Source organism: Cryptotermes secundus, unplaced genomic scaffold (assembly GCF_002891405.2).
Source record: "Cryptotermes secundus unplaced genomic scaffold, Csec_1.0 scaffold959, whole genome shotgun sequence".
NCBI lineage: Eukaryota > Metazoa > Arthropoda > Insecta > Blattodea > Kalotermitidae > Cryptotermes > Cryptotermes secundus.
The window spans coordinates 50,669-65,014 of NW_019722440.1; the positions used below are offsets into that span (position 1 = coordinate 50,669).

Genomic DNA, 14,346 nt, shown 5'->3' on the forward strand with positions numbered 1-14,346 from the left:
TTGAATAATATATCTCTGGTCGTGAGTCTCAAGGGGTTAGCGCCAAGACGAACCGATTGGCGGTAAACCGCCAGTCATAAAGTAACCTTGACTTTGATTTAACGACACAGCATTGAGTCGGCAGTTAAAAGAGTAAAAGTTTGGTGTGAGACAGCCGCTATCCTGCAGCGATGTGAACAGCCCGGAAACAGAGAAACGCCCACTGTTGGAAGCCTCTACGAAGCAACGGCTGGCGAAGACCGTGATTGAGAACACTAATCTGTATGCGATAGTGATTTGTAAAGTGTAGTCACGAGTGTAAGTGTCCATTAAATCCAGTCACCAATCCAAACACCGTCTATAGTCACACTCAAAAGCGTGACAATATAGTCAATGAACTTTGTAATGATGACGTGACGGTATGTAATTAACTCGTGGAGTATACACAATGTGAGCCTTCAGTCGGTGTTGGGCATGGCTTGGCAGGGGATTCTGATGGCAGTCACGTTGCTATCGATTACCAGGGCCAGATGCTCAAAACGTGAGATTAGGAAATGTGCACTCGACTGTAATGATGCCAGAAGGTGTAAACTTTGTTGACAAATTTAATTTTACACAGGCGGATAGCTTTAGCACTGAAGTCAGTAATCTGAACTGTTCATTCAGTTATACAAAAGCAAACATCATGCTTCATGTGACAGATCACGCTACCCGCTAGAGCATATTATCGCAATTTGCGGCTCGGGGACCATATGTGGTCCACAGACGTTTCGCCCGTAATCCATGTTAGTTTCAATTGAAAATGATTTACTTAAGTCTTAAAAATAGGGCTATGAAGAGGCAGGAGACACAGAAAATGATATTCCTGCCTACCCTAAACTACATACACTTAGGGCAAGGGCACACACCAAGGAAACTGGAAACCGTAACGCAACCGCAATTTCCGACAAATGTTATCAAACTGATCTGACTGGAGCAGCACAAATTAAGGAAATGACAACGCGATTGCAACGCAAGTCGCGGAAGGCTGAGAAACTCAACTCCCAGGCAATGCCCCAGCCAGTATTCTCACGGTTGCGTTGCCGTGCAGTTTCCTAGTGTCGGCTGTTCTGTAACGCGCTTCTGTGATTCGTTTGTTTCTTTAGCTGGCACAAAAGGTTGAGGAAACTGTTAATTTTGTTTTTATGCAGTTATTGAGCAAAAGCCTGGAATATATGACAAATTGCGCCCAGTCTATGCTAGGCAGGACAAAATAAATTTGGCTTGGGAAAGAATTTCTCGTGAGCCGAAGGAGTCTGGATCCAGGTTAAGTTCTCTCGAAACAATATAAGCGCGTCAGTTTAAATTGTCACGCAAGAACGGATGCACCCAACGGTTTCTTTTCCTAATATCGTATTTAACCATCCTGTTGCATTAATATTTAATTTATTTCACATATATGTAACTTACTGTCTAGTCGCCCTTCTTCCACACTACATGTTTCGGCTGTATACGGCCATCATCAGGTATCTTCTATATTGCTAAAATAGTTGCACTCTATGACAAAATTACGTCTCGCGTATGAATACAGTGTTTCCTGATTAAAGTTAATTAAATTAATTAATATTGCATTTTTCCTTACGGTCGTCGTCCTCTCTGCTCCACCCGTCTCAACCACCGTCACATCGTGACATGAGCAGTATTGTTATCTGGCACAGCAGAATTAAAATGCACGAAATTAAAAAGTTCAATCATGCATTGCGTCAGACGAACACACCCATTTGAGATAACGTGAGTAAGTTACGTACGTTTCCTCAGTGTGCTCCTGCTAATCTGGGAATCAGTTGCGTGCCTGAAATCGGTGACTTTTCTCGGAAGATGCGGTTGCGTTACAGTTGCCTGTTCCTTTGGTGTATCCTCGCCTTTACATACCTAACCACACAAATAGACATACATCTGTGTGACTACATAATTAATTAACCTCCTATACATATACTAACCCTTACAGCCTACCTACAGAACTACTTACATACTTACCAGCCCGTATAGCGAATGGCTAGAATCTGAACACTCGAGGCGTCGGAGTTCGAGTCCCGGTAGTGAATAGATTTTTCTCATCACCACGTAGTCCAAACCGGTTCTGGGGTTCACCCATCCTCCTATCCACTGGTTCCCGAGGGCTGTTTACTTTACGGCAAAGAGGCCGGGTCGTGAAACTCACCACTCACCTCCAACTAGTGCCGAAGTAAAAAATATGTGCACCCATATATCCACTCCACCATACATCCTCAACACGCTCAAGGCCCTCAAGACTGATCAAGACCTAGCGGTTATTTTGTTACGCACATGGACACATCGAATGTCTGATATATCGATACCCGTGCGGTCGAACATGCGATATATCGATAGTTCCACATCATATACAATTGCCAGCGTTGACAGGTGCCTTGTGTCGTGTAGGTCGTGTATGTGTATTAACCCAAACAAAGTATGGTAATAACTTTCTATAAATAATCCAATATTTATTTTCCTTTGCCTGCAAATGTTCAAATCGTTCATAAAATTATTAAATCTCTAGCCCCACCAAACAGAAACGCGTTTCAATATATCTAACAGTAGAATCCCTGCCAGAATCCGGTCATGAAATTAGGTGAAATAAAAATACAGTGCGTACAATCAAGNCATAACTGACGCACTGTTTAACATTAGAATTACGTCACTAGTGTTCAGTGGCGGATTTTTACCAATGATTATAGATTTATTTGCTCGTGTTCGCGTTGTGCATTCCTCTAAAAGTAGCAAAAAAGTGAGGAGGTGATATATAGTGTTAAAGGAACTCGCCAAAATAAAATGTTACAAAAATTCATGCAATGAGAGCCGAGTTATTTCATACGGACAGATACACATATAGGCAGATATGACAAAAATGATAATTTCATGTCGTAATTTTGTGCGGACGGACATAATATCGGGCCACACGAATTCTCAAGTGTCCTTAAATGGTTAAAAACCGAGCAGGTTATTGTAGGGGTAAGAGCCTCGACTTGTGATTCGAATTTCGGGGAGGACGTCAGCTACCCTGACTAAGATTCTCTGTCAGTACCTCCGAAACAAATCCCACGAGAGTCCGTCGATTGGGAAATAAACACTTCCTTCCAAGGCCCTTCCAGTTCATTGTTCATTCACCATATTACAATCCGACGCTATATAGTACCGATAAGTAATCGTTAAATACCCAACGAAAAAAAAGTGAAGTATTAAGCAAGCGCAAGAAATTCGCTCTTGATTGTGGGGAAAATTAAGAAGGAAAATATTTTATTTAAGCATCCTGTTGCATTACGGTATTTAATTCGTATACAGAGTGATTCTAAATTATTGTCGGGGTTTCAGTGGCCTATAAACGGAAACCCAAACAACAATTTAGAATCACTCAAATGCAACATATTGTCATGTCCCGCTTCTCTGTCTCTACATGTTTCGACCGCACAAGGCCATCATCAGGTGCAGGTCTACCTTGCCAAAACTATTCCACTCTATGTTGAAATTACAGTAAACCCTCGCTAATCTTGTTACGGTTAATTTGCATGTCAGATAATCTGGATCGAAAAATGCTATTCACAGTTGAGTACATACTCTAAATGGCACATGGCATTTATGAGGGCAGATGAGTCAATACGTCTGTTGGCTGATAACGTTTAGAATGAAGGACTGCACTGTTAGAGAAATCCGAGAGCCAGTCAGTGGAAACACTACAATTTGTCAAGTACATTTTACATTAATTCAAGAAACATCAACCTCTTGAGTTTCTTTTATACACATGTGACTTTCCCCCCATATTTAACTTTTTCTTATCCTTTTTTAAGCCTCAATCTTGAGGTTAGCTCTTTCTAAGGGACCCAACAAAGTAGCTGTCTTCACCCCCCACCCGAGGACAGAAACAGATCCTGTTTCCAAAACGCTGTTTTCTAGTTTCTAGAAAATCAGATGATGGACGAAGTCCGAAAACCCAGTAATTCTGAGAAAAAGAGTATAACTGCTTTTGGCTAAACATTTCAAATCTTATGTTACAATATATGACATTATGTTCTTTGCTGAGAAAAACAAGGTCAATTCCATTCCTTTATCATAAAAATTGTATTAGAGACAACAGTTTTAATAAAGTGCTTAAAACTGTTTAAAATGGCAAACAGCACAGGACATTTAAATAAACTCTGTCCAGCCCACTCTACTACCATTTAAAAAGTATGATATTTACAGGTTTAATCATTTGTAAATTCTAACCTGAGAAAGAATTTATTGTAGCTGTTGTTTAGGATTGATTAACTTTAAGTTGCATGAAAACATGAAAGAAATTACACACCCCTCAGTCACATACTTACATAGCAAGCTTGTTCCAGTGTTGCTGTGTGTAGTACGAGTAAAATTGGCTAACAGTTTTTGCTCTTCAAACTCTATTCTTTGAAGAAAGAATTGTTTCCCATTGCCTTCATAAATTCAGAATTCCTTACAGGCTGTCTTGTAGACATGACTAGTTTCTCAACCTCTCTCACAGCAAACTCTTGAAACAATTATTTTCCAAATATTAAATATTACATATTTACAACCTTCATACTATAAGAAAATATAACTAATTTATATCAACTGTCTGGTATAAATAAATCTTATTTAAAAAATTATAGAGTAGCATTTTTATTTTCCTCTCTGTTGCCTTCTACCTGGTTCATTCCCTCATCATCCTAATTTCTTCTTATATCACCAAGAAATATGAATTTCTGTGGCACCATTTACTAATGATTGGTGGTAAAGTGAACCAACTGAATCAACCCAGGCCAAGTCAACACTGTCCTTGATGGCAGTTTTAATAAGCTGATCAACTAAATAGAAGCCAGCCAGCTTTGCCATTATAATCTCCAGTATTACAGCGAAAGAAGTAACGACAGTCTCCATAAACTTTCAAGAAGGACAAGCCAAAGACTGTTGTGTATTATTGTAGTCCTTGAAATATAAGAAGATACTGGTCAATAACATCATCTGAGTTGTCAGACATGCACTCTTGCATTCATTACCATCGACATAATTGAACACTGTCTCGCAATGCAACCGGTGATGTAAGCAAAAACAGTTCCATGAAGAAAGCCATCTTCTGGGATGTGGCGCCGTGTAGAAATTATGTTACCCAACGTTTCGGAGTAATGTATCGCCTCCATCTTCAGGGTAGAAGACAAGAAGAAATCCGCGAGTGAACCAGCAGAGCAGGCACAACAGACTGCGTCCAGTTGAGTAAACACAGCTTTTGCACCTGCTCTGCTGGTTCGCTCACAGATTTCTTCTTGTCTTCTGCCCTGAAGATGAAGATATGTTCCTCCGAAACGTCGGTTAACACAATTTCTACACAATGCCACATCCAAGAAGACGGCTTTCTTCATAGTCACCGCCATAAAAACCTCAAACCTTACAAAAACAGTTCCACTTTGAATAATATTGCATTAAAATCATTTGTCTCAGTGAATGAACATCAGTGTAGGAGAAGCATAAGAAAATATTATTGTTGGACCATCAATGTTGTGCATATTATAAAAGAATGAAATATCGTTTGTCACATTTTTCAGGTAAAATTTTTGAATGCGTCAAATATGACAATTTTGTAAAATCACTATTGAAGCACTTAGCAGTCACGCCATGATGACCATTTTCTCCTTTACTTGTTGATTTCGACCATTATTATACATGGTAGTGTAATCTGTATTTGAACAACACTGACATAACATTATATATTGTCACGTTGGGTGTATAACGCGGCAAATAACTTCACGCCGTATTGGATATAGCAAATTTATTGCACATTTGCTCTTACAATCACACAATTTACAGCTTCACAACTACTGCTATCTGCAGTATTACAATTACTTGACTGCAATTAACTGGATACTCTTTCTCTAGTAACTGGCTCAATACTCACTACTCACTAACTAATCACTCACTACTGAATAGTGTTCGCTGCTCCTTATTTAGACTTGGCACAGACAACACAGAAAACAGTTATGTGATGGGTACCGCTGTTGTCTGACGCCGTGTTCACAGGTTGCCTAGCAACACTGTTGAGAGTTGTTTACTTCTCTGTAGCAACCGCAGCATCCGTGGGTAACAACACAGTCACTTTTCTGCCACATCGAAAACGTGTACAACATGAAGAAAGCAGTCTTCTGGGATGTAGCACTGTGTAGATGTGGTGTAAACTGACGTTTTGGAGGAACGCATCACCTCCATCTTCATGGTAGAAGGAAAAATAAGAAAATCCGCAAGCGAAGAGACAGTGAGAACCGGTGCAAGCAGACTGGACTGATGGAAAGAAACTCAGCTATGTGAGAGCAGGGAAGGGAGAGGGGGACAAGTCTACATGGGAAATCAGTGGAGAGGGAGAATTTGTATAGGATATTGTGTCAGGGGAGAGAAAGGCAAGGTTAATGGGAGGGCATTAACCCTTAAGCTTGGGGGTTGCTATGTGAGTTGGTCATGGCCTGTGTAGCCTTGTGGATCTGGTATCATGTCCGGGGGGGGGGGGTGGGGGAAAGAGAGGGGGTTTCATTCCTCGTTGGACACAAANGGGAATGGAACGGATGAGAGGCTTCCATGACTTCCTGAGACAAAACCCCCCTCTCTAGTCATATTTTCTGGATGGAGTTCAATCTCAATGGCTTCCCTAATGATGCGATCGGGTCTTGGTGGCGAGAATGGAGGTATTCTGAAGCAGAGTCCCAGATCAATGCTGTGTTCAGCCGAAGATCCACAAGCCTGACGTTCCACTAAGGCCTATTGTGAGCACCATTGGTTCTCCTGCCTATCGCCTGGCCAAACACTTGGCTGGCCTACTGAGCACATACACTGGCAACTGTCCACACCACGTAAGTAACTCCATGGAATTTGTCCACACATTGGGCTCTCTCCATGTCAATCCCCATGACATACTGGTCAGTTTCAATGTATGTCACTCTTCACCAGGGTGCCTATAAAGGATACTATGGATCTGCTAGGATGATATTTCAGTGAAGACATCTTGAGACTCTTCCGCCATGTCCTGATGACCTCATACTTCAACTTCAATGGCCTGTTCTATGAAAAAAAAACCAATGGTGTGGCGATGGGCTTGCCACTTTCTCCGGTCATCTCTAACCTATATATGGAGGGCTTCGAGGAGAGGGCACTTGACTTTGCCCCACACAAGCCCCGCTGCTGGTTCTGCTACGTGGAAGACACCTTCATCATCTGGCCACACGGGCCCGACAAGCTTAAGAACTTCCTTAACCACCTAAACAGTATCCACCAGTGCATTTAGTTCACAATGGAGACTGAAACTGAGGGCCACCTCCCCTTCCTGGATATAGATAATTACAGGAGACCAGATGGTTCTCTGGCCCATAGTGTACTGCAAATCCATCCATACAAACCTCTACCTTAACGCTGCGCCCCACCACCACCCTTCCAACAAGCAAACTGCACTTTACACATTGGTGCACAGGGCTAGAGCACTGTGTGATCAAGCCAGCCTACATACGGAGTTGGTGCTCCTGGGGGATATATTCAGGAAGAATGGATAAAACAACCGACAGATCCATAGAGTTCTCAACTGTCGGCCCAACATCAGCCGGCCAGAAGATAAACCGGGCTCAATTGCCTTCCTTCCCTATGTTGGGATTATATTCAACTGTATCAGCAGAGTGCTGTCCCGGCACATCAAATCAGTGGGTCTGCCTCCAAATGCAGAGTTTGGTCTCCTTCATATCTCTGAAGAAAACCTTTATATTCAGTTTGTTCAAAAACATTAAATAGAACTCAGTGAAGAGAAGTTCAATTCTTTATATGTGCACAAACAAATAAAATGACAAAAATATTCTCTATTTACAATGTAAGCAGACTACTATTAACAATATGTACATGCTGTCTCCTAAAATCACTTCTTCCTTTCAAAGGCAATACCATCTCTGCCTCCTAGAAACACTGAGATGGTGAACTAAAAAAACTAAATCACAAAAAATCTTTGACTTTTTGACCATGCCTAGACATTACAATCAGCTCAGAAATTCAGCATCAGTCATTTGTTTCTTATGCGACACAGAATCCAAATTCAATTTCTGAGAGGATGAATATTATGGATTTTCTTGCTTATGTTCTTCATACATTCTTAATACTCATACAATAAATACAGTCTTGCAGTGTCTAACCCACTTCACACACTGTCAAAGAAGCAATGGACACCATCTTCCTTAACTCTGCAATGAAAGAAAGGAGTTTACATATCAGAAGCATGAACTTGACCCTGCGTATTCTTTAGTGTCTTCTCAGCAGCATAAGTTATAATCTGGCATAACAAGAGAGGGACCTCTCAAATACGCTAATATGGTGATAAAGTTAAAAAAGGAGATGGGGGGGGGGGGTTTGTACACCAGGTTAATGAAGATGGAGTGTGAGATGTTTACCTTCAAGATGATGATGACCTATGACACTCTAAGGTTATGTGGACATCACATGTGCTTCACATGTAGCACAGTGCTAAGGAAAGCGCCATGTGAAATGCTTTACTTGTAATGTGTTGACACCAAAGGCAGTATTCTGGTACATGCTGAGTTTGTTCAGTTTCAAAAACACTACCATGGCATTGTCAAAATTCTCGTGAAAGCACTACGTTACACACAAAATGACAAATGAGGTGTGCCTGGTGTGCATGAGCCCTAAAGATCCACTGTAACCAATAACTCCATTTTAGTAACATACTTTACCTAATTTATGTACACATATATTTTTATATGATTTTTGTATTTCAACATAACTTAAAATATGAATTTGAGGGAATTGCGTAAATTATCACGCACTATATTAGCCAATCAAAAACGCCAGTTACTGGATGATGTCATGCCTAGCGACAGTAGTGTGATAGCACAATTCTTTGTTCAAAGACAGACAACGCCTAGCTCCTAAACTGTCAAAGACGCGTGTAAGTGTCTCTCCTCGAAAGAGGAACAAAGGAACTGTATATAGCCATTATGCGTGTTACTAACGATGTAAATAATCAAATTTAAATAAAGTGTACGTGTTGTGGAGTTTGTCGTGGGTTTTGTTTGACCGCCTCATTGAAGCCAAGGCCCATTTAACTGTCCTGGGATAGTCACGTGTCCCCTACTGAGTGGCGCCCAGTACATCATATTACAGAACGACAGGATTGTTTGATTACAGAAAGCCAAGGCTATGTCATCGACTACCCCTCGGAATCGCTAAAAGGCGATTCACGAGCAGCTGCGTCTACCTTAACCACCACAGCGAGCAGCTGCGTCCACATTAGCCCCTCACCAGCGAGTAGCAGCGGCCGCTTTTACCCCAGCAGCCCACCCTCACAAAGCGACTGCTACACCATGAAATGGTACCAACCAACCCCCAAAGTCAGCTATCCTGGCTGATGGTCTTCATACCATATTCAGATTGGTGAAAGGATGTGGAAAGTGGTATTACAGACTGTTTATAGGAACTAACTTGGCAATCACCTGGAGAGATTGGGAGGGGAGGGGGGAAATTACTCCATCTTCCGACACAATGGTTTAAGGTACAGTAATATTCAAATAGTAGTTAACACTACTATTAACAATTTTTATAACTTCCGAGCTACAAACTGAATCCAGGTCAATGCTCAAATCCTGGAATATAACTGAGAATTTACGGCATTATAATATACAACTTGAATTTGAAAATATTTACTGTAAGGAACAGTGTCCACTCAGCCTTGTGAGGATAGTTGAGGAGCTATTTCAAGAAAATAACAGCTCCAGTATAGAAAACCGAAATTAATGGCTGTGGAGATTTGTTGCGCTGATCACATGACACCCTCTATCTGCTAAAGTTGGCACTAACTTCGCCGACAAGCGGCAGTCGCTCGGTCGGTATAGTTTGCTTACGGGCTAAAACCATGGAGTTTGTTTTACTAATTTACTCATAAATGGAAATTTTATACCACAAAAAGTAACAGAAGGGTTTAAAAATCTGATATGTACTATCAAATACTGATACCATCAGATGAGCAGTGACTAACAAAATTTTGTACTAATATTCCAGTCCAGATGATTATTCTAGCTTCAACATTTAGCCAAATATTGATGATAATCCAGATTTCTACCTCATCAAATCAAATCACAATCACATAATGCATCACTGTCTCCTTAATGCTTATGCTCTAAAACTACAGAAATAAATGAACATACCAGTAGCGACATGTGTGAACACATAACAAGGATTACTCCTCAGTGACCAGCTGTTTTATGGTGGTTATTATCAAACTGCCCTTCTCATGTGTAAGGAGGTTTAGGCTTGGATCTTCAATCTTCTCTTTCAACAGAGCCATAAACTCACTTCTGATCATCTGTAACAGCTCAGCTACCTACAGGAATATGAGTGATACGTCAATGTAAGATAACTTCAGTTAACATGATATTCTATTAGAAATAGTAAGAACAGAACGACCGACAGACTGATAGAAAGAGATAAAAAAAGAAATAGAGAGAGAACTGGAGACAAAAGAAAGCAATGCAAGAAGAAAAAATAAACAAGGAATGATACAAATCAAACTGACACAAAGATAAGCGTTTATATAAACGGACAAGCTAACTTTTTAAATTCTAGCTCCACCTACAGATATAGATGAGACACAACAACAGCAATGCATTTCAAATAAAAATAAAACTGTCATTATTATAAGTCAAAGAGAAATAAGTGAAGCAATAGTATACAGTAACAATATTAATCTTATATAGCAAAATACAAATAACAAACTCTAAAAGTTATGGAGTTCTAATGCGTACTTATGTAGCACACTTTCAATGTGACCTAAGCACTGCAAATGACACTGAACTGTATCCTACCTCTTGAGAATCAACTGCAAATTTGATCCATCCATCTTCAAGAGCAATGACAGATGTCTCTCCATACTGCTGTATTTTAAGGCCACATCCAGAGAAAAGTAACAGTGTCAATGCAGGAACCAGTGAGCAGCCATGTATGAAGACACGACTTGTTTTCACCTTCTCCAGATAAACTAGATATGGGCTTGTGTAGTGGGCCACACAGTGATTCACGGATGACGGATGCAAATATACCTGCAGACAATGACGTATAATAAAAGTCATACAGTTATTCTATTATTTTACCATGCTGTATCAGCTACAGAGCTATCAAGCACTGCAAGAAATAAAGTAGGTTCTTTGTGAATTAGAAAATATCATAACGTACTATTCTAGTATGTTTCCAAAAGCAATGTGTCCAAAAACTGCATTACGTGTACTCTTCTCTAAGTATAATTAGAATGATCAAGTCAAGGACGATGAGATGGGCAGGGCGTGTAGCACGAATGGGGGAGAGGAGGAATGCATGTAGGATATTGGTGAGAAGGCCGGAAGGAAGGAGACCACTGGGAAGACCAAGACTTATGTGGGTGGACAATATTAAAATATATCTTAGAGAGATATGATGGTATGGATTTGATTGACCTGGCTCAGGATAGGGACCAGAGGAGGGCTATTGTGAGCATGGTAATGAACATTCAGGTTCCATTAAATGCTGGGGAGTTCTTGAGTAGCTGCACAATTGGCAGCTTCTCAATAAGTGCTCAGCTCCATGAGTGAGTCATGAGTGAGTGGGTGTGTCCAAAAATTGTTTGCAACACAGTAAAATGTAGTAGAATTAAGACATATCTGCCTCTTTTAACAGAATCCATATTTACTTCCATAATTCATGCACTGTGTGACCAAAAATTCATGTTTGAAAATTGTGATATACAGGGAGATCGAAAAGTTGTGCACATCAAACTAGAAGTTGTTATAAATTGTACTGCAGTTAATATAATTATATCTCCTACTGCTAGATGGTACTGTAGGAGTGCTAACGAGTAGAAACGCCATCTGTCGTGTATCATTCATATGACATCTGCAGTATAGCTTTGTTTATTGTGTGACAGACATGTCGTTTTCCCAAGAACGAGTTTTCATTGTGGCAACCATGGAATTGAAGACTTTGATCGGGTTTTCTTCACTGACGAAGTGTGATTGTACCTTAGTGGCTACATGAACAGTCAAAACAATAGGATTCGGTCATCTGATAATCCACATGTGTTAGATGAAAATTGGAGTGTGGTGTGCTGTATCACATCATCAAATAGTGTGCCCAATTTTCTTTGAAACAACAGTGAACAGTCCAGGGTACCAAGACATCATTACACAGTTTATTGCGCTTCTTGAAGTTGAAGAAGGTGAGTGTTGGTTGCAGCAAAACGGTGCCACATGTCACACATCTAATGACACCATGCAGTTCTTGCGTGAGTTTTAGGTGACTGTCTCTTTTTGAAATGATTGTGGCCCACGTGTTTGCCCAATTTGTCACCTGCAGATATTTTCCTTTTGGGGTACCTCAAAGGAATTGTCTATAAAAACAATCCCCATACACTGGATGACCTGAAGAGGAACATTACGATGGTGATTAACAGCATCAGTTTACAGGCTCCGCAAAGTGGCCTCAAACATGGTAAAAAGTGCTCGCGCGCACTCTCCTGAACAGGGAAGTCATTTTGAGCATATGTTGTAGAGACACGATTTGATTTTGCATTTCTATGATGCAAGGTTATAAATATTAATATGTAGAAAGTGCTGTATATCTTGTAGTTTGTGCATTAAACCAGCAAAACATAACTGCTTAGTGTGATGTGCGCGACTTTTTGATCTCCCTGTATAACATATGCAAATACTGCTTTTCAGAGTGGGTTTGATTCCCAGTGAGGTCACTGGATTTCTCAATTTACCTAATCCTTCCAACCGCACTATGACCCTGGGATCAACTCCGCCTCTAACAGAAATGAGAACCAGGAATCCTCCTGGGGGTAAAAGGGTAAAGTCAAGAATACCAGAGTATGTATTTGCAGCAAACTCTATCACCCTGGCATGCTCAACTGAAGACCCTGTATCCTAAGTTTGGTTGGCTGGGGCCATGTGAGCAGGAGCAACAGACAAAGACAGTGAGTGCTGACCACAGTTAGAGAAGGACAGAAGATCTGAGCAGGGGCACCTTACAAGCAATGAAGAGTGGCAAATTTTGTTCCATATATGCCTCCAAAATTTTGTTTTAATATGTAACGTCTGAGCTGGATGTTGATGGTGTTGTAGTAAAAGTTGAACCTTCCCGCCAATGTACTGTTAGTTTGGTTGTCGTGCGACAGATAGTGACAGCAGAGCAGTCTACCAAAATGGTGTCTGACATAGAAGTGCATACGATACAGATATGTGTTATTGAATTTCTCGCTGCCAAACAAATTGCACCCATTGGACATCCATCAACACTTGCTAAAGGTGTAGAGAGACGATACAGCAGATGTCACCACAGTGAGGCGGTCGGTAGTGCGTTTCAACAGTGGTGAAAGTGAAGTGCATGACAAGCCATGTCCTGGGCGTCCCTGCTCAGCTGCCACTCCTCACAATGAACAGCGCCTCAATGGTACAGATCGGCAGATAACGACCAGGGAACTGTGTGCACGGCTTAATATCGGCTGTAATACATTGGAAACGATGTTGGAGAAGCTGGCTTATTACAAAGTTTGTTCCAGGTGGGTCCCACAGATGCTTACACAGGGCCACAAAATTCATCAAATTGAAGTTTGTCAGGACCTGTTGCACTAGTTTGAGGCTGAAGGTGACAAGTTTCTGGACAGCATCTTCACTGGAGATGAGATGTGGTGTCACCACTGCGAGCTGGAATCCAAAAGACAGTCCATGGAGTGGCAACATCAGGATTCCTCAAGAAAAAGTAGTTTAAGACACAGCCATCAGCAGGGAAAGTGATGTGCATGGTCTTTTGGGATAGGCAGGGTGTGATTGTGTTGGATTTCCTGGAGCTTGGAGACACTGTGAATTTTGAACACTACAAGACGACGCCGACTAAGCTGAAAGCCTGCATTTCCCGAGTCAGGCCAGAGAAGCAGACAACCTTTCACTTGCAACATGATAACGCTAGACCCCATACCAGTTTGGCGACCACTGCGCACATTGCAAAGTTTGGCTGGACTGTCCTACCACATCCACCTTATAGCCCCGATTTAGCACCTTCAGACTTCCATCTCTTTGGGCCTATGAAAGATGGACTACGTGGGCAACATTTTACAGACAATGATGCTGTCATTGCAGCTGGAAGAAAGTGGCTAGCCTCTACTGGTGCAAACTTTTACAGGCGCAGCATACAGGCTCTTGTAAGATTTGAGGCTTTCACGGCGGTGAAGACTGCTTTCTTCATACAGGCTCTTGTTCATCACTGGCAAAAGGGCAAAACGAATGGTGGTGATTATGTGGAAAATTAACTGTAAGTAGCTGA

The 14,346-nt window shown here is 41.2% G+C and overlaps 1 protein-coding gene across 2 annotated transcripts in view; it reads right to left on the reverse strand.

Annotated features, from left to right (window-relative positions):
• Positions 1 to 7,402: 7,402 nt before the first annotated feature.
• The window catches only part of LOC111861511 (putative ATP-dependent RNA helicase DHX57), a 40,623-nt gene continuing 33,679 nt past the window's right edge, over positions 7,403 to 14,346 (reverse strand). For both annotated transcript variants that reach the window (XM_023846158.2, XM_033750353.1), the window contains 3 exons: positions 10,860 to 11,093; positions 10,203 to 10,378; positions 7,403 to 8,225 (listed from right to left, as the gene is read on the reverse strand). In XM_023846158.2, coding sequence (XP_023701926.1) covers positions 10,235 to 10,378; positions 10,860 to 11,093 — 378 coding nt within the window. In that variant the 3' untranslated portion in view covers positions 7,403 to 8,225; positions 10,203 to 10,234. The remainder of the gene's footprint in view (positions 8,226 to 10,202; positions 10,379 to 10,859; positions 11,094 to 14,346) is intronic.